The sequence below is a fragment of the Pristis pectinata genome, chromosome X (assembly GCF_009764475.1).
Source record: "Pristis pectinata isolate sPriPec2 chromosome X, sPriPec2.1.pri, whole genome shotgun sequence".
Classification (NCBI taxonomy): domain Eukaryota; kingdom Metazoa; phylum Chordata; class Chondrichthyes; order Rhinopristiformes; family Pristidae; genus Pristis; species Pristis pectinata.
In genome coordinates, this window is record NC_067450.1 from 11,102,474 (window position 1) to 11,123,428 (window position 20,955).

The window sequence follows — 20,955 nt, forward strand, 5'->3', positions numbered from 1 at the left end:
GGGATGGTCATAATTATTTTTAAACCCATCAACATGCAATGTTAACCAAATCCTCAAATTAGATTTGATTTCCAGTTAAAAAAAGATCCACTGTAAATCTAGAATTGGTGTCAATTAGCATAAGTCACTTGGACCAGGGCTCAACTGAAGAATTTAATCCAGTTATCGTTTGGTCAACTGGTTCAAGGTGGCTGTGCCTACATTAGATATGTATAAAAAATATTAATCTTTCTTACATTTTACCAAACTAATCTACCTACTTGTTCATTTGCTCAACTACAATCAAAAGGTTCTGATTTTGCACTCATGCACACTAGTGGCAAGGAATTATACATTCAACCATTTTCGTTTATAAAATTATTCCTTGATCACAATGTTTGAATTTTTTTTTATTTAAATAAATATCTTTGCCTGCATTAGCCCCATGTGGGAAGGTAAGCAAATGACCTAGACCTTGACCTCATTTCAAGCTCTGGTACAAGTGGTCTGCCATTTTATGCTTCCTGAGACAGTAGAGTCTCCAGTTACGTTTGTACAAATAGGATTCAGAACTGGTCATCAAGAATCAGGTGCACAAACCTTAATGTTATATGTTCAGCTTTGCAAGTATGCCTCACTTTCAATCGCATTTTTAAATTTAAACCTTACTGTGCTTTTTACTGCATTTCTTAAAGTCTTTTCTTCACCCCCACTTTGTCAATTAATCTTATCTTTAAAAGATGAAGCCATACTCCAAAATAAGAAATACGCTCAGTAAAATTTCCTTCCCCAATTCAGTTGTCAAAGCCTTCAATTCATTAATGAGTTTTTGAAGACTAGGAAAACACCATGGGTAATAGCAGTCTCAACAGGTTAGAGACCTGGTTAGACAACAGGCAGTGGGGAGGATAGAGAAAAGTTGCCCAGCCTTGCAGAGCCAAGCAGCCCTTCCGATACCCAAGATGACATACAAATTGCCGAATGGGCAAGGGTATTAATTGCCCACAGAACACCAGAACAGCCACGAACTTTCAAGTGGAATGCTCGTGAGGCAAGAGATTCAATTTCAATAATGACGTTCATTAATGCTCAACTCCAACATAACACACCTTCAAAAGAAAGGCATCTTGACAAACTATTCATTGTTCATTTTAGATGTGCCAGTGGATGAAAGGAGAAAAGCAAATAAACAAAAAGGGAAAAAGACAGCTGCCAAGGAGCCAAACATGTTGGGAGAACAGCAGCCAGAAATATCTTTTTGGTAGGCTGGAATTAAACATCCAGTACCCAGAAGTTCCAGAAATCCAAAGTGAGAGGTAGAACTGGATGCATTTAGACATCAGGTTTTCTCCAAGACATGCAGAGTTGGGAATGGTTGATCTAAAACTGAAACTATGGGGTTAATGCTGGAAAATGCCACTTACATCAGTGGTTGCAGGAACTGGGTCAGGCTGATGATGAGGGGATCCATTCCTGAAATTAGAATAATAACTTCTATTAAAAATGAACTCTGACATGGTGCAAGTTGTGGTGATAAGAATATGGCAATAATGGGACATACCCTTCAGCAATGGTAAAACTGCCATGTGAGCTTGTAAATCCAGGAGATGCTGTGTTGTTAACATAGGAAATATCCGGCCAGGGGGAACACTGGACAGGGAAAGCAAATTAAACACTTACAAATCATAACAATGATAATTTTCCCAAGTATATAATATTCATTTAAGTATTAAGAGATCTCTTCTGGTCACTACACAAGTTTTCATTGTCTATTCTGTATCAAAATTTGCATTCATCTAAAGTAATGCTAAACACTCAGACTTCATCCCTTTGGTGCTCTGATAACACTTGTTACTTAGTTACCTCATTGCAGTTTAGTCTGAATATTTCAAATTGCTCCACAAATAACAATGAACCAGAACAAATCAAAATGCATGTTAATAAGACAATTAGGTCTCCTTTTCCTCACCACTCCAGTTTAATAATTCACAGCAAAACATAATACATGCTTACCAAAAAAAAACAGATCTAACAGATTTCTGAAAACAAATACACAGACGGCGAATGTTTGACAGTAGTCTTACCTCTGTGAGAATAGTTGTATCATAGGAAGGCTGATACTTCTCCTTCTCTTGAGGAGTTCGCTTCTCCATCTTTTCCCTGTCTGTTTTTTGTTTTCTATCAGCACCTTTTGGCTACAAACAAATCAGATGTAATAATAAAAAGGGAGCACAAACTAACATACAAATCGTATTGCCCACAACCTATTTTAAAACTATGAAAATTAAACTCTATTGTTTGAGACAGTTAAAACGACTTCAGGATTAAGAGCCAACTGTAAAGGTTTATTTCCCAATAATACAACTACTGTTCCATTTCTATTATCATTTTTGTTTTATATATAAATGGCCCATTCTCCAAAAATCATTTACCAAATTAGGAGATCATCCACAGTTGCAGAAAGAGAACTCAATGAAGAGTGAACAGTGTACATTCTCTCCCCTGCTGACTGCAAGCAAGCAACTGGACTCAACACTTCCTTCAAGGAAATAGTTTGCACCTTTAATTACAGAGAACCAGTGTATGCCAGGCCAGCATGCATCAGACAGGTAGGAACAAGATGTATAAATAAATGCATTGATCCATGAATCTTGTCCGCACCTTGTCTTTCAAATGAACACAGCAAAAGTGAAAAACAAAAGGGGCTCCTTCCAAGGCAGTTCTTTTCTGCCTTAATAACCCACCAAGCCTGCAAGATATTACATCAAGATTATGACCAATGTCTTGAGGCTGATAGGTTAAATGCCCTAATATTTCAGGTTTGTAAAGCAAAGTTTAGTGGCACAGTCTGAGCAGTAGTTTCATCTCCATTTCTATGCAATTTCTCTCCCTTAACCAAGGCTTATCATCTCTATCACTACAACAAAGCAATTACTACAACTGAAAGGCAGTTTTAGAATGTAAAGAAACTCATTAGTCATTTTGATAATGGTCTGAACAATTAGTCAGATTTTTGTTCATTAGCACAAACTAAGAGCAGCAGAAAATTATAGCTTAAGATGTGGGAACCATACAAATCAAGTGTTGAAAGCAACTCTATGGCAGCCAACAATAAAATTATGAAAACTAAAATCAGGAAAACCTGTCACTATAAATAGAGGGAAAAAAAACTGAAGGGACAGAATCACACCAAGTACTCAAAGAAATCACCTATTTACCTCAGTAACTGAAATAAGGCTGTTGTGTGTTTTGTTTTGAAAAAAGGCACAAACCCAAAAATAATTTGCAAAAGAACTAAAAATGGAGAGGGGAGGGGACAGAAACCCTGGGAAGGGCCAAGAGGGCAGTGCCTGAAAGTGGGAGCTCCTGTGACCTTTCAGAATGTAGGGTCAGCTGTTCAAACAACATGGCCCATTGCATTAGGCACCTGATATCACGGGATCCACAGTACAGCAATTTAATTAGGGCAGTATGCATTACGCTATTACATACTTCAAAACACACCAATGGGCACCCAAGGGAGTCCTACTGCAAGGCACCAGCTCCTGCGTAAACAGAGCAGAAAGCCAGCATTAGGAATACCGACCATTCCTAATAGACGTTAAGTTAGACAATATATCCCATTTCCTGCTTCTTTATCAGGGCTTTGCTCTAAGTTAGTTATTTTCTAGTTTCTTCAGTTAATATACATCTTAAGTAAAGCCTCTCCCAAGATTTTGATCCCTTCTCCGGTAACCTTCCTAAAACAAATACCCAACTGCTTTTATGTTCCTCACTCGCACAAATAGATTTCCCCACACATAAACAAACCACGCCACTTCTCTCACAAACTGGCCAATGCACTCAAGGGATTACACCCTCAAATCCAGCTACAACATTTCATGTTCACAGACACAGATCTTTCAATAGATTGAGAATTTGACATGAGGGTTCCAAAGGTTGAAGCAAAAGAACAAGCTGCATTCTTCATTACAAAACAGTGCAAGCTCTACTAGCAACGTTATGAACTTACAAACATATTTCAGTTGAATATACCAATTAATTAAAACTGGTGTCAAGCAAAAATTAAGTGCCCATCTAAAAACAAGCTTTATGAAAATTCAGTAATTTGTATTTCGCAGGGAGTACATAATGTGCATATTTCAAATTTGGGGGCAGGAGACAGGGAAGTCAGAAAGGGTTCTACTGAGGTGAAGTTCAAGAGTAGGAACAAACCAACTGTGCAGGAGAGCAAAATGGGTAACGTTAACCCATAAACAGTAAAAAGACAAAATTGAAAACACGTCATTTTTAACAAATAGGTGTATTAAGAGCACATGCAGATGAATGGATCCAATCTAATAGACAATAGAATGACAAACATTGGGAATTAAATATTCAAAAAATGTGAAGTGGAAAAAGGGGTGTGATAGCTTTGATATTAAGGAATGGAATAAAGGCTGGAGAGAGGAAGGAGCTTAGCTCAGAAAATCAGTTACTCACTAACCAGTTTGGGTGGAGCAAAGAAACAAAGGGTGAAAAACATGAAGTTGCACATGAACCCCAAACAGCAACAATAAGTCAGAGCATTGTATAAATCAGGAGAGTGGATGTGCATGTAACAAGGGTAATACAAGAGTCATGCTGACCTTTAATCTACAATTAGACTGGTGAAACCAAATTTGCAGTAATTGTGTGGCAGACTAATTCATGAACAGTATATACGAAATGGTTTCCAGATCTGTATGTTGAGGAACTAATGAGGGAACAGGCTACTTTAGATCTAGTATTATGTAATGAGAAAGGATTAATTGATGATTGAGTAGCAAAGGGACTTTTAGTTCAAGTTACACTTTATTGCCATTCACCCATATGCTATAAAAACACATGGAGGAACGAAATGTCATTTCCCCCAGACTCACACAACAGAGGACATACATAGAACAGAGGACATACAATAAACGCAGACAAAAAAAATAGTGCAAGTACAAATAGTGCACAAAACTGCATATACAGAATACAAAATTAGTGCAGGGTTAGTGCAAAACAGAGTCGGATCAAAAAAAAACAGAACTCTGTGTTGCACTAAATATATACACATGTTCAGCAGCAGCCAAAATTCTTATACGCCGTTGTGCAAACCAGGGTTTTTGACGCAGCATTTGTCTGAAACTGCTTCCAGGGTATTCAGGAGCCTGACAGCCTGGAGGAAAAAACCGTTGTACAGTCTAGTAGTTCTGGCCCAGATGCTCCGGTACCGCTTGCCAGACGGCAGTGGGACAAATAGGTCATGGGAGGGACGAGAAGGGTCATCTGTTTCTGCAGACCTTGTGTGTGCATCGTGCGTTGTAGATATCCAGGATGGAGGGAAGAGGTACTCCAGTGATCTTTCCAGCTGTACTCGCAATTCTCTGCGAAGACTTAAGGTCAGATGTTACAGTTACCACACCAGGCAGAGATGCAGCTGGTTAGGACACTCTCAATGGTACCCCTGTAGAAAGTGGTGAGGGTGGGGGAGGGCAAGTTTGCTCTCTTCAGCCGCTGTAGGAAGTGGAGACACTGCTGTGCCTTCTTGGTGAGGGAGGTGCTATTGGTTGACCAGGACAGGTCGTCTGCTATATGTATTCCCAAGAACTTATAACAGCTGATTCTCTTTACAATGATGCCATTGATGCACAGGGGTGAGTGGTCAGCCTGGGCCTTTCTAAAATCCACAATCATCTCCCTTGTTTTGTTCATGTTCAAGGAGAGATTGTTGACTAAGCCTCTCCACCTAGTCTCTGTAAGCTGTTTGATCGTTCCTGCTGATGAGACCCACCACTGTTGTAGCATCAGCAAACTTAATGATATAGTTGGAGTTTGAGTCGGCAGCGCAGTCATGGGTCAGCAGCGTGAACAGCAGTGGACTGAGCACGTAGCCCTGGGGGGCTCCAGTGCTCAGCCTGGTGACATTTGAGATGGTATTTCCAATGCGAACTAACTGTGGCCTTTCAGAGAGCAAGTCCAGAATCCAGTTGCAGGTGGAGGTGCTAAGGCCCAGTAGGTGTAGCTTCCTTATGAGGTTCTGTGGGATGATAATGTTAAAGGCAGAGCTGAAGTCTATGAAGAGCATCCTAATGTAAGTGTCCTTTTGATCTAGGTGAGACAGGGCTAGGTGGAGGGCAGAGAACACTGCATCTTTGGTTGACCGATTGGGGCAGTATACAAACTGAAGGGGGTCTAGTGGGGGGGGGGGGTGGAATGGATTTGATTAGGGAACATGATCAGAATATGATAGATTTTTAAATAAAGACCGAAAGTGATTTATTTCAATCTGAAACCAGGGTCTTAAATCTGAAGGATGCAAACTACAAAAGCACAACGTGCAAGTTTGCTACTGTAGCTTGGGAAACAATATTAAAAAGTATGGCAGTATACCAGCAATGGTTAACTTTTAAAGAATTAATGATTTACAAGTAATATACACCCCTTTAAGGTAAATTGCAACAGGACAAGTGGTCCAGCACTGGCTACTGAGAGAAGTAAACGACTGCATTAGATCAAAGTAAAAGGCATATAATGATGATCTCAAAGCAAAAAAATCTGGGCATTGGAAAATTTTCAGAATTGAGCACAGGCAATAAGGAAAGGGAATGCAGAATACAAGAGTAAACTGGTGAGGAACGTTAGTCCTTTGATAAGGTTCCCCACAAGTGGTTATTAAGTAGAATTGGAATGCATGTTGTTCAGATAATATATTGATGTGGATTGAGGGTTGGTTAACAAACAAAAAAAAGGTAGAGATAAACAGATCTCTTCTGGGTGGAGAGGTTGTGACTTGCAGGTGCTGCAGGTAGCTGCTTGTCAGAGACCAGAAGAGGGGTGATTTTGTTGAAACATACAAGATCTGAAGGAAGCATGACAGGATAGATGTTTCCGTTTGTGGGAGAGTCTCCAACAAGGGGTCATAGTTACAAGATCAGAGGACAGTCATTTAAAACTGAAACACATAGGAATTTCTTCTCTCAGAGGTGAGTCGAGTCTCTGGAAGCCTCTACCCCAGAAGGTTGTGGAAACTAAATTGTTGGAGATATTTAAAAAGGAGGTAGATACATATAAAGATCAGAGAATCGAGGGTTATGTGGAATTGGCACAGAGAAGTTGAGGCCTGGGGCAGTCATGATCATGTTGAATCGTGGTGCATACTCTGGCTCCTAAATTCTTGTGTGCAATCAGTGCTGGGGCTCCGGCTCTTCATAATCTATATATTAATGAAGGGGTCAAGTGAAATATATCCAAGTTTGCTGATGATGAAAGATAGGCACCAATGTGGGCTTAGGAAGAGCTAAAGAGACTTCAGGTAATAACAGACAGGGTTAAATCAATGGGCAAGGACTTGACGGAAGGAAGATCACATGGAGAAAATAGAGTAATTTTTAAAAAAATGGTAAGTACTGAAAGAGGTTGGTGTTCAGAGGGCCTTGGATGCCCTTGGAAATGAATCACATCAAGCAATTAGGAAGGCAAACAGGATACTTGTCTTTATTGGAAGAGGATTTGAGTACAAAAGTGCAAATGCCTTGCCCCAATTAAATAGGACCCTAATGAAAGAATTGAGAATAGTGTGTACAGGTCTGGTCTCCCAACCTAGGGAAGGAGAGACTTGCAATTGAAGGAATACAACAAAAGGTCACTGAGTTGATTCCTGGGAGAGCAGGATTGTTGTGTGGAGACAGATTAAGTAGACTAGGCCTGAAACTCTTGAGGTTAGATGCATGAAAAAATGATCACATTGAAAGATACAGAATTCTTACAGGGCTTGACAAATTAGATGTGCAGATATTTGCCCTGGCTGGGGGTGGGGGTTGAGAACCAAGAGTCAGAGTCTCAAAATGGGGTGCACCAGAGGAGAAATTTCTTCACCCAGAGGGTGAATCTTTGCACTTCTCTACAAAGAATGCTGCAGAAGCTCAGTGGCTAAGTATATTCAAGATGCAGATCATTTTTTTTTAGTAAGCGGCACTAACAGGAGAGCACCAACTGGCACATGGCAGGGAAATGGCAGTTGGGCAGAACATCAGCCCTACCATTCTTAAAGGTTTTTTATTAGAAGTTGCATACTCAATCAGACCATGGTATACCACAGGTCTCTGTGGCAAGTGATTCATTTTCACTGTACTGTTCCAAGCTTTTTTTGAAATTTAGGAGTTGTTTTGTTGCATCTTAATCCCAGTGTCACTTTGTAAGCGAACATTCGGCACTCCTTTCACTTTAACTTCTACCTCCCTCTCCCAAGAACAGATGGCAACTTGGCGAGATGAGATTAACACTAGCAGAAGGACTTTAAACTTTATTGGTGGCACTGAACACATGCTGAGACTCCTTGGCAGCAGACTGTTTCTGCTATGATCTCCAAGACACCACTGCCAGGTTCTGGAAAATATACAGTTTGCTGCACAGTAAAAGCAACTTAAGTCACGGTTATGTTACCCAATGAGTGAGATAGCAGTTGACTAGAGGGGAAAATAGTGGGAAAGGAGATAATGAGGGAAAGCTCCTCCTGTTGCTACCAATCACAAAAGGTGGCACTGGAGCAGACCTCAAAGCAGCATTAAAATATTCACAGCGACAACTTCCTGGCATCATTGTTTCAGGTGGTAACCAGAAGTACATTTTGTTGAGGGCAAATCTAATTCAAAAATTATCACAAATATGTTCAGCACGAGCCTGACCAATGGAATGTGGTAAGTCATGGCTTACACTTCCAAAAGCCAAATACTGAAAACACTGGAGATCTAAAAGTGCAGTAAACACTCAGATCAGGTAGTATGTCAGTGAAAACACTGAAACTTAGTCTATTCTATTCGTGGCAGTGAAGTGGCAAAGCAGACAGTGGAGTACATGAGAGGATGGTAAAAGGTTTCTTTAGCATATGTGGCAACAACTTACAGGGGCTTACTGTGTACCTGTTATAAAACATGTCCTCCAACATATGATGCAATATCAAAGTATTAGATCAATTTCAGCTAAATCAGTGTATATTTTTGTAAAAGACCCCATTGCTGGGTGTGATTGCAGCAAGTTTACATTACATTAAAATTAGACAGAAACTTATATTGAAAATGTTACTAAGATTTAAGAACAGAACTGATGACTTTGAAATGTGGGCTGAATTATATTGGCAATGCCCTGGTCAAGTTATCCCTTGTCCTCCAACATTCCTCTAACACTGAAATAACATCCGTTTCAAATGACTGGTCAAGATCCAGAATGATCTAAAGTCCTCATTTAAACTCTCAATATTTGCACATTGACCTTCCCCTTACTTGACTACTCATCATGATTTATACCAACATTTATAATGGAAAATCCCTATCTACCTCAGTCAATGGGAGGTCATGATTCTGGCTTCCATCTAGTAGGTAGCACTGTGGTAGCTCCTCTGTCCATCTCCCAGCAGATTAGGTTTTAGAATCAACACCTAGGAAGTTCTTCTGTTCTGCTCCAGCCTCTGCTTTGAAGTTCCTGCAAGTTTTGAATGTTTGCAACCATTCTTTGAACATTGTGACTGACAGATACTTTACAAGTATATTTACATTGCCATCTTCAACTTTTTCCCCCTTTCACTTTTAAACTGAATGTCCAATATTCACCCAGACCCTATTTTTGAAACGAGAGAATTACTAAAATACATTTAATTCCTTCAAGTGACTATACTGTTCTCCCAACAAGACTACAGGACTATGTTGTGCTCTTAAAACAAAATAAAATAAAATCTTGTTACCGTTAAAGTAAAAAAAACCTCCAGACACTAGTAATCCAAGAAAAAAAAACTGGAAACACTCAGCAGGACAACTGTGTCAGTGGGGAGAGAAAATGACTCCATATTTCAAGTCAACAACCCATCATTAGAACGAGAAAAGTGAGAAAACAAGCATATTTTAAGTTGTAGAAAGGAGCAAGAGGAGGGAACAGAGGAAACGTCAGAGATAGGGTGCTCAATGTTTCCATATGATACAATATTTCCATACGATATAAGCTGACCTTTTTCAGATCCCTTTCAATAACCTTTGAATATAGAGGAGCGGAGTTAACGACATAATTTTTTTTTAATTGAAGAAATATCAGTCCAGTTTTTTTTTTGAAGTTTTTGGTTTATTATTATTTTTTTCGATTTGGGGGTTCTTTTCTCATAATTAAATCTCTTCTTAATTTTCCTTTTGTATTATGTTCACTTACTGAGAGCGGGAGGTCTAGATTACTTTTTTTTACTCCTTATTATATATATTAACTGTTATGATTGTTATCCTGATCTCTTTGCACCATATGTTATATATTAATTTGTACTAATTTGAAAATTAATAGAGATTGAAAAAGGAAAGTAAGAAAGAGATAGGGTGCAAAGCAAGATTGCCGGGGGCGGGGGGGGGGGGGGGGGGGGGCGTGGAGGTGAGGTTGAGAGAGAAGATACACAACTGTTAAGTTGAAAATGAAGTCCCAAGGGACGAGGGGCTGACTAGGTGCTGTTCCTCTGTTCAGTCCACAAGGGCTTCCAGTCTCGTCACTTTAATTTTCCATGCTTCTCCCACTCTGATCTGTCTTTGACATCCTACGTTGTTCCAAAGATGCCCAGTGTAAGCTTGAGGAACACCACCTCATCTTCTACGTTGCAGTCATCTGGACTCAATATTGAATTTAACAATTTCAGGGAAACATTTTTCTTTTTCTCCCCACTGTTGTGGCTAAGACATTGTTTCAATCTTTTTCTCTTTTGTGTCTAACTGCCAGTCTTAAAAGCAATTATTACTGGGTACCAAGTTCAGTGTTTTAACAAAGTAACACAATTAGTCAATCAAGGGGAACAATTTAATCTAATTTTAAACCGCATTACTAGGTGTAAATGTGATTGCAAGCGATAAAACTAGTGTGCCTTGACAGCCTATCTTGAATGTCATAAAGACAAGATCATCATTGTCAAGAATAACTAGTTCAATGGCTATTATTGGAATTATGCCACATAAAAAGGCAGCATTAAGTAGCAATTACAATTGTTGGTTCAGCAATTTCAAAGATCCAGGGTCCTGAAGAGGCACGCACAGTAGTGTAGCGGTTAGCGTAAACGCTAGTACAGCGCCAGAGACCCGGGTTCAATTCCGGCCACTGTCTGTAAGGAGTTTGTACATTCTCCCCGTGTCTGCGTGGGTTTTCTCCGGGTGCTCCGGTTTCCTCCCACATTCCAAAGACGTACGGGTTAGGAAGTTGTGGGCATGCTATGCTGGCACCAGAAGTGTGGTGACACTCACAGGCTGCCCCCAGAACACTCTACGCAAAAGATGCATTTCACTGTGTCTCCATGTACGTGTGACTAAAGATATCCCAACATCTAAGATAATAAGATATTTTCACTAGTGGGAGACAAGATAAGGGGTCATTTAAAACGGAGGTACATAGGAATTTCTTGCAGAGAGTGGTGAATCTCTGGAATTCTCGGCACGAGCAGGTGGTGGAAGCTGGATCATTAGAAATATTTCAAGTGGAGGTGAATAAATATTCAATACATCAAGGAATAGAGGGGTATGGAGAAATGGCACAGAAGAGAAGTTGAGGCCAGCATAGGTCAGCCATGACCATATTGAATGGTGGGGCAGGCTTGAGGGGCCGAGTAGCCTACTCCTGCTTCTATTTTCTTGTGTTCTTATGGATGATATAGTTGCTGCTTTGCTCTTTTTGGATCACTCATTTCATTGTGCTGATAGATATATCCCTTGCTACACTTTCATAGCATCTTACGGGAGCGACACACAACATTCAGAATTTCCAGCAGCACATTACAAGGAAGTAGGCACATCAATCTGACTAGTACCCTCAGAGTTAAGTAGTGAGATGCAGCATTGATCAAGGTGGGATGAATAGGGGTGGTGAAAAAACGGAAGAATAACAGAAAGAGCAAGCAGTTGAGAAGGGGATAGGGGACAGACTGTTCCAGGTAAAGGGGTGAGTCACATGGAGCATCTTTTTCTCTTGGGGGCGATGCAGAGGAAAGGGGCTTAGCTAAATATTCCATTCCTGCTTTCCGAAACTTGATATACCATAATCATACAAAATGAAGTGATACATTTGATACCACTCACTGGCAGCAACCTAGCATTAGAAAACATGAATTTATTTTTTGCAAGCAGTTTTGCACAAGAATTGGCAACGACTCTTGAAATGAAATGAGTAGCTTCAAAGTCACAACTAGCCAAACGTGGCCATTTGAAAAAATTCCTTGTAAGAAATTGAAAGCAAAGCACCTTAATGGCAAGTACCAGGTTCACAGCCAGTAAATTTAGACTCTCCACAATGCAGCCCTTTTATAATTGCCAATGAGGAAAAAAGAAAGCATACAGGTACTCACTAGGAAATCAGTTAATTTACTTCAATTACATTCCTTTGCTCAGAAATGGTGTAAATGAGGTGGGATAAGAACATTCAATTGAGTGGGCATTGCACTTTGTCCTTGCTTAAAAATTGGGGGGGGGGGGGGGGGGGGGGGGGGGCAGTAAAAGAGGGCAGGGGAGTTGGAGTTCAGGTATTCTCTGGGATCAGTGCCAATCTGGCATAGTTGCGCTGTGCAGAGGGAAGGGATCAGCTCAGCACTTGAGGGAAAACGAGGGGTAGAGGGCAAGACTGCCGAAGCTGGCATGTTCTGGCAGGGGAAATCAGATGCAGGACCAGTATGCATACAGGGATCGGTAGCAGGGAGAGAATGTAGGGCACATGAATTGGCACTGTCGGAACGAGACTGTGTTGTCCCAGGAACGTCAATGACAAACACCCTCCAGGACATTGTGGTCCAAATTGCCATGTAGTGCTCGACAAGGAGTGCAGCACAGGAAGTGCTGTCATCACATCCTTGACACAAATCACATTGGTTTACAAGGGTGATTCACAAATGGTTGAATTTCCAGTTTGGTACAATTTGACATGGAAGTGGTGTCAAACATGGCTTACTCCAAGTGAATTTTTTTTTAAATTGCATAGCTCTGAAGTAATTGGCACCATGCAGTCCAATTTCCAGACACATCTTTCATAAACAAAAAAGTGCTCCAATGAGAACTACACCAGGGACAAATTTATCTCATGCTTTTAACACATTTGTTCCTATAGCTTTCAGAATATTAACACAAACTAATTGCAGCAGTATCCAAATCTCAGTAACCCATCAGTAAAAGCAATAATCCATTTTGCTACTAAATCTTTTACAGCAGATCTTAAATGGAGTTGATCCAAATACTTTAAGAATCACCAGTCTTGACGTTAAGGGAGAATTTCTTTGGGATACAGGCTAACTTGCTAGTAGTTTTAAGACCAGCAGTTCAACTGAAGCAAAAAATTGTTCAGTTTCTGAGGAAGGAAAACATCTGTTAACCAAATCATGTTTCTTATTGACAGGTTGCATTGTGTAACAAATACATGCATCTAAATATATATAAAAATTAAAGCTTTACCACAGACTACATGGCTCAAAGTAACATTATTTGGTGCTGCTGAGCTACTGAGTGTTCAGAGTCTGCAGCTAAAAGAAATATCCATTTTTTTTTTGAGCTGTTAACAACTTTTGTTCCATCAGTTCAATGATTTTTCAAATCACAAAGCCAAGTAGTCCAGGCTTCAGAAATACAATTACTTTGAAAATTTACCTTGTCAGTTACACAAAGCAGAAATATTCCAGATTTCCATTAAGATTCTGAAAATTTACAGACAACTACATTGCAACAGTGCTCCAATTGGAACCACTGATTTCACTTCATTTAACTTCAGCTTCATTTAGGATGTCACAACTTAGTGTCTTGAGGCAAATGAATGCTGGTTTTCCTTTATTAATCCATACTAGACCAAATGATTATTAATTTCATCAATTATAATTTCTAACAGATTACTCAAGACCACCTAGCTTTTAATTGTTGCGTTTATCTCTATCTTTTTTTGAATGAAGGTGCAAGATTTGCAGTTCTCCAGTACTCTGGCATCAATCAAACTGGATTGAAAGATTACAGACAGTACCTCTATAATTGATCCCTCAACAACCTTGCAAGCACCCCATCCAGATCGCGTGATTTATTTTAAATACAACCAGCCTTCCTAGGACTTGCATCAGTTCTCAGTTTATCCATTATCCCAACAACCTCTGCTTTTACATGACTGTCATCATTTTTTTTTAGTAAAGACAAATGCAAAGCATTCATTTAGCATCATTACTTTGGTATCTGTCTCCATGCACCATTTTGCCTGGTCCCAAATGTGCCCAACTTGTCTCTTATTATGGGCACTTGAAACAAACATGAAGAAAATCCAAGAGACTTCTATGGGCATTTACTGTACATGCCCATAGAAGTCTCTTGGACTTCCTTCGTGTTTGCTTCAAGTTCACAGCCAAACACTGGCTGCCCCACTTATTTCCTCATACTTTCATTCTGATCTTCCTATATCTATTTCTTTTTTGCATTGCCAACCTAACATCTGTCATGCACGCTTACCTTTTGCCAGCCAGGGAGCTCTGGTTTTCGTTGGCCTATCCTTTCTTCTCATAGGTACATTCCTATACAGTTTCAGAACCATATCCTCTTTAAAATCTGCCCATTACTCATTTACAGTTTTCCTGCCAACTTTTGAATCCAGCTGCATTTGCAATCCACTGATTTTTAGCACTCTTTAAAGATAATTACGATCACAAAACTTTTTCCATGGTTAACTTAAAACATAACACTATGATCGCTATTCTCCAAATACTTCCCATTTGACACCTGCTGCACCTCATTCCCTGGAACCAGTAATGCCTCCTTCCCCAGTTGGCTGGAAGTGTACTGATCAATAAAGTTCTTTGATCACATTTCATAAAGGATTTTCCTCTTTGCCTTTTACACCACTACTCCCATCTATATTAAGATAGTTGAAAGTCTATTATCACAACTCTATAGTACTTGCACCTCTAAATTCTCTGCAAATATATGTTCTTCCCACTAGTTGGTGGCTTTTTGAATTCACCTAATGTGATGGCATTTCAACTGTTCCTCAACTCTTAATCATGTTAATCAAAAGTCTATTGAATCCTTTATCACCCAGGTTTGCTACGTTTTCTGATATCACAGGGGAAAAGTCTAGGTTTCCATTAATAACGGCATCCCTCCAGATCCCATTCATGAATACTTATCTGAATAGAAAAGTTAATATTATACATATATTACATAAATTTGCTTCTTAAGTGTCCAAAATTGAAAAGTCAGTTCCCATTTAGTTCAGTTTTAAGCTGTTAAAGATACTACCCCAAATATGCAGAAAATATAACAGTGAGGTGCAAAATTTGAAGAAAAGAGAGCATCTTGTTCACATTAAATTAGAATGTCCATGAAATTAATCAACAAACGTCACATCTCAGCAACCAGGAGCAGAAGCATTGGTCCCTCAAGTCAATGCAGCCTATCCACCATACCTTGAACACTTTGATTTGACAGCTAGCTGAATGAAGATGCTCTGTATATTCACTGTTCTCATTCTCTTTGAATGTATCTATTTGAATTCGAAAAGGCACTCCTTTTTCTCCTCCATGTTTTCTGGTTGTGAATTCAGTACTAATACAATGCACCTAAGGAAACAAGCAGATACAAGAATAAGAGATAATGCATTTAAAAATAGGAAACATCACAATGGGATAATAATGACAACTTTAAATAAGCAATTTCTTATGGAAACATTAAATATGTCCTAGATTTCATGACTATCAAATATTTGGTGGACTCAGCTAATGTAATCAGATATAATAAAAAAGGTAAAACCATACTAAATCCCAGGAATATAATTTAAGAGTTCATACATGCTTTTGGGAACAACAATCTACATTTTGCATTCAGTGGAGATAGCAGTTCATGGGTAACATTGCTTTCAAGTCCAAAACAAAAAGATTTTTTTGTATAGGAATTCATGGAGAGAAAGTAGAACTATGGTAATTCTTTGAAGCATTCTGACAGGGTATAGAACACACTATAGTTCAACTTTATGGTCCAGGTTTCAAGATGGTAAATACAAGATATTACAATTGTTAAAATTGATGATTACAGTCACATTCAATAATCAAAAAGCAAAAAAACTGCTGATGTTGGAAATCAGAAATAAAAACAGAACTCTGGAGATGGTTAACAGGTTAGGCACCATCTGTGGGGAGGTTTTCCAGTTACTTTGAATTTGAAATACTTCAGGAAACATCACATAGCTTGGAAGTGACTACAAGCCAAGCCTTGATCTCACCACACATCCACCTGTAGAGAAACTGCCATTCAAGAGCAGAAAACATGGCTGCTTTTTCACTTGCATTATCAGGGACACTGATGCAGCCAAAACAATGATCAAACATGAAAAATAGCATGGAACCTTCTGTTCCATGTGCCCTAGCCACCAAGACATCATCAGGAAAGCTCTCCACTCCAGCTTGGTCTAGCATTTTCACATAAGCCTTTCTCAAAAGACGTCTGAAAGCAGGTTAGTTTCCTCCCATGACCTAATGATAGAAGTTAGGTCAGAGAAACTCTTCCCACTTTGACTAAGTGTAATGGCAATACACCAGGATAGAAACAAAATCACCATGGAATAAACAAATTAAAATAGAAAATCAGGTGTTTTTTTTCTATTTATATTATTACCTGCATATAAAAACTGTTAATGCACGACAAGCCCAAGCAATAGAATCTAAATCTCAATTCAGCAAGCAGAAATCATACCTGGATAAATACAGAGGTTCTCTTCAGAGGGTCCCAAAGGAACTCCACTGTATTTAGTTGTGTTGGATTTGCTCTGGGGTCAACGATGCCTACTGACAATGGGATATCTGAAGCAAACAAAATGGGTATTATTGCTAAACACGGCATCATTATTTCAAGTATGCTGCATTTGGTTACATTATCCACTAAAATAGAAAATACACCATTTACCAATAGACCAGCAGGCACTTAGAATATCGTTAAAAAGCGCAAAACCGTGTAATGTGGAGTTTATAAATCTTACTTCAAAATAAATTTTACTTTGATACAACATTACTGAAAGAATTTACCATGACTAATTAACAAAGTTACAAAGCAGAAAATGCTTGAAATACTCTGCACGTCATACAGCATCTGCAGAGAAAGTGTTAATGCTTCAGGTTGATGAACGTGCATCAGAAATAAAAGCAGCACTTACCCCCAATGATCTGCACATCAGTGCTCAGCTTGGGAATCAGCAGCACTCTGCTCGAGTATTCACCACAGCCTTGGTCCAAACATGGACAAAACAGCCAAATGCCAGTAATGTTGAGAAAGCAATTGCCTTGACCAAGCATGTCATTAAGTAGCCCCAGTAAAACAGAAGCCTTTCAGAATCAGGAGTACGTGCTCCCAAAGAGAAACGAAGTTCTCAATGTTATTCCAGGGTTTAAATGGCTTATTCCAATTCCTATCCCAACTTCTTATATCCACCACTGCACCTTACAACTGTGGTCCCAATTCTTAGTGTTCAAATCTACCTAAAATCAGGCTGTCTGAGTAAAGAGTTTATTCCAAAACACTTTCCACAGCATCAAGATTGTATTAAGCTTGGGTTTAGTGTTTTGTACAATATTTCTACTTTCTTCCATCAAATCAATACATTAGAATAAACTCAGACTTGGTCTGAAGCACACTAGAAAGCCTTGCACACACATCTGAAAGCACGTACACTGCACTCAACATAGAACATACCCAAATCCAGGATCCTATCTCCCGGTCGGTTCCACCTCCATCCCTCCAGTTGCTGATGTTCAGTATACTGTAGACGGCGGTCGTGAAATACCACTCGAATAATACTCTACGGAGGTAAAAAATAAAGCAGCCGTTTATAGAATCTATTATCTTGTCTGCAACTGCATCCCCCTCCCAACCATCATCTGCATTGGTACAATTGACATCAAAAGTAAAATCAATGAGGGGTTTCAGTCACATCCCAAATAATAAGCAAAGATTCTTGTATTTGTTTGAAGAGTGATGAGAGCACTGGGGGGACAAATGCTTCAGACAAAAAATGTTCCACAATCCAACACAGAAAAAATAACTAACTACAAGTTAGATGATCTCACACTATTAAACTCATCTGCACCTCTACTGTTCTACTGGGTGAGTGACTCCTTTCAAGTTTGCATTTGTTTGAAATCAAAATATCTTAAGGCAGGGCTAAAAAGTTCTCCCGCCCCTAAAACCATATCAAAGGAATTGCCACTGGAATGTTTACATAGTATCCTTTTAATAAAACGAGAATGACTGATGTAGCTCATTTCAGCCAAACACTGTCACCAATCTTAAGGATGTAATGAGATCTTTGCAGATCTCACCAAGGAATACTACATTGTCATTCCATGACATGCTTAGACATTTACATGCAGTACTTGTAGAATTTTCATCCTGTTACATTAATAAATTTTGTACCTCAAAACTCAGCAGTCACATATAGAGGAAACAAAATCTTACAAATACATCAAATTTGAGTTTAAAATGAAACAATGGAAACATACAGGAGGGGAAATAAATATAAACACTGGAAAGCAGCGCTATTTTAGTTAATAACCCCTTCTTTGCACCCTCAAAGTTATACACCGTATCCTGAATCAAATCTAATCAAAACATGTAAAACCATATCCAACTGCTGCGAAGTTTGCCTACCACAAATAAAAGGTTTTCGGCTGGAAATTTCAAGGAATCCTGTTGCCTTTTGCAATGAGCAAAACAGTGCAGTCTCTCCACCTTCACCATATACAAGACCGACCTTGCTAACCTCCTTTATTGTCTACTATTATACCAAAAAGGCTGATGGGTTTTGGAAATAAGTTGTCATTAATCACATTTTGATTTTTCTCTATTAAAAATGTCATTTCTCAAGTGGACCTTGCAACAAATGCTGCTCCACTACTTGGCCAACATTCTGTTTTCCTCACCTTCACATATTTGCCATTGATTTCAGGCAACTCCCCAATTTTCCGATTGTCAAGCATTCGAATTTCATAAGATTGCCCTGAAAACAGAAATCAGAATATTGTACTAAATCATTTTCATTTATTCAGAAAGCAAACTTTCCTTTGCTTATAAAGGGAATATAAATAGATAGCAAAAAATCAAATTAAGAATCCAGAAATGAGCTGCATTTGAAGCATCTCAGTTCACTAGTCATCTTTGTTCGCGTAATCAGACCCCATCCTCCAAAATGCTCAGTAACAACATTGGCGTAATTAGAAAAACGAATTGTGCAGTCCCAAGCCTCACCTTGGTTAAGGTATGTAAGTGTTTCATCATGGAGCTTTACAGCCGGGGAAGTAGCTGCACACAGGACATATTGAAATGGGAGTAGTTTATCCTCATCCTCTGGAGGCAAGTTGGACTCTTCCTGTTTGAAGATTGGCAATGCAAGGACATCACTAAATTTAGAACAAAATTAGGATATTAAAATGTAATCCTGTAATATGCATAGCAATAGAGCTCAAACGTAATCGAGTACGCACAATTTAAATGAGAACCATGACAGTGCAAGCCATTTAACAGGAGAGATATTTTCACATCCATTAGAGCTATCAAGATTTAATAGATATTCATCTTAACAGATTTAAATTTCTAAACCAATATTTCTGCTTTAGATGCAGACTGTGATCTCAACACAAGTGTTTTCTTTGCTCAAACTTCTGCTCAGACTCATTTCTATATCAAATGCAAAATCTTCCATGAACTGGAATAATTTGACAGTAGGCTAGAATGCAATTTTCAAAAAATATTTCAAAAAGTATCTTGGTTCAGTTTGACTAAATGTGGTTGAAAATAGAATAGGTTAAAAAAAAGCATTTTAAATCAGCATTAATCCACCTGAAAATGATTAAATAATTACAAAGAACCAATTACTCGTTTCACCTGTTTACAGTTTCTTACTTAACTTCAAGGGGGAAAGCAAAAGTTTTTGAAAGATGCCCATTAATTCCCAATTGTACTAAATACAAACTGGAGATGCCACTAGTAGTGTCTAGTGGAGGTAATAACCTTTAGTTCAAAAGATTATGGAAACCATCTGTGCCTGTTATTCTTCAATCTTTTGTGCCAATTTGGGCAATTTATGCTTACAATACAGAAGTTATCTTTTCATGATCGAGGATGACTTAATTCCACCCCAGTTCTGTGGGGTTCTGAGGTGACTGATGAGACCAGTGTGGAAGTAGAGACCCTTTCACATTGGTCTGCTACTTTTGCAGGGCCTCTGTTACACATGCAGACCTGCAGAAGGCCTCTGTTGCTTCTTTTGCAGGGGCTTCTGCTCCTGATGAATGGCTTTAACGTTCCCAAAACCACCCCGAATACTCCTCTATTTTCAGTAGCCATAGGCCAGAGATTCCCAGGAGTCAGTGGGAATGTTGCATTTCTTCAACATTGAATATCTTCCCATGACAGGGCTCAGAATAGTGTATTTTAAGAGTCTAGTGTCAGGCATGCAAGCGATTTGGCCTGCCCAACTTAGCCAACTGTAGGTAACTAGGGCCTCAGTACCAGGTACGTTGGCTTGGGACAGGACACTGACTTTGGTTTGCTTGCCCTTCCAAAAAAAAAGGATTTTGTGGAGATACCATTGGTGGTATTTTCTGTGCCTTGAGATGTCTGCTGTATATAGCTGAGGTCTCAGAAGCATACAAATGTAATCTAATAGACCAACTACACATTTGCACAAAGAGCAATCCATACAACAGGGTATGGCCCCCTTTAGTTTGCCTTCTGTTTGTATTTACAGTAAAGGTTATATAGTAATGCACTGACTGGTAATGCAATTTATAATATACACTAATTCTGTACATTTCAGTGCAATTCAGTTTATTCGCCAAACTGATTTTTGGCTCTGACACTTCTATGGAGTTTGAGATCTGGTTTCAGGATTGCCTTAGGAAAGTATAATTTGTATTTCATTACAATCCATCATGTAGCTGCATTTGCACATTGTGCTAACAACCAG

The 20,955-nt window shown here is 39.1% G+C and overlaps 1 protein-coding gene across 1 annotated transcript in view; it reads right to left on the reverse strand.

Annotated features, from left to right (window-relative positions):
• tfcp2 (transcription factor CP2) overlaps window positions 1-20,955 on the reverse strand; it is a 68,023-nt gene that overhangs the window by 29,607 nt on the left and 17,461 nt on the right. Inside the window, exons 2-9 of the mRNA XM_052009579.1 lie at window positions 19,236-19,387; window positions 18,911-18,987; window positions 17,685-17,790; window positions 16,692-16,798; window positions 15,410-15,562; window positions 2,064-2,174; window positions 1,541-1,629; window positions 1,404-1,452 (exon numbers count right to left, since the gene is read on the reverse strand). Of these exons, the coding sequence (XP_051865539.1) occupies window positions 1,404-1,452; window positions 1,541-1,629; window positions 2,064-2,174; window positions 15,410-15,562; window positions 16,692-16,798; window positions 17,685-17,790; window positions 18,911-18,987; window positions 19,236-19,387 (844 nt within the window). The remainder of the gene's footprint in view (window positions 1-1,403; window positions 1,453-1,540; window positions 1,630-2,063; window positions 2,175-15,409; window positions 15,563-16,691; window positions 16,799-17,684; window positions 17,791-18,910; window positions 18,988-19,235; window positions 19,388-20,955) is intronic.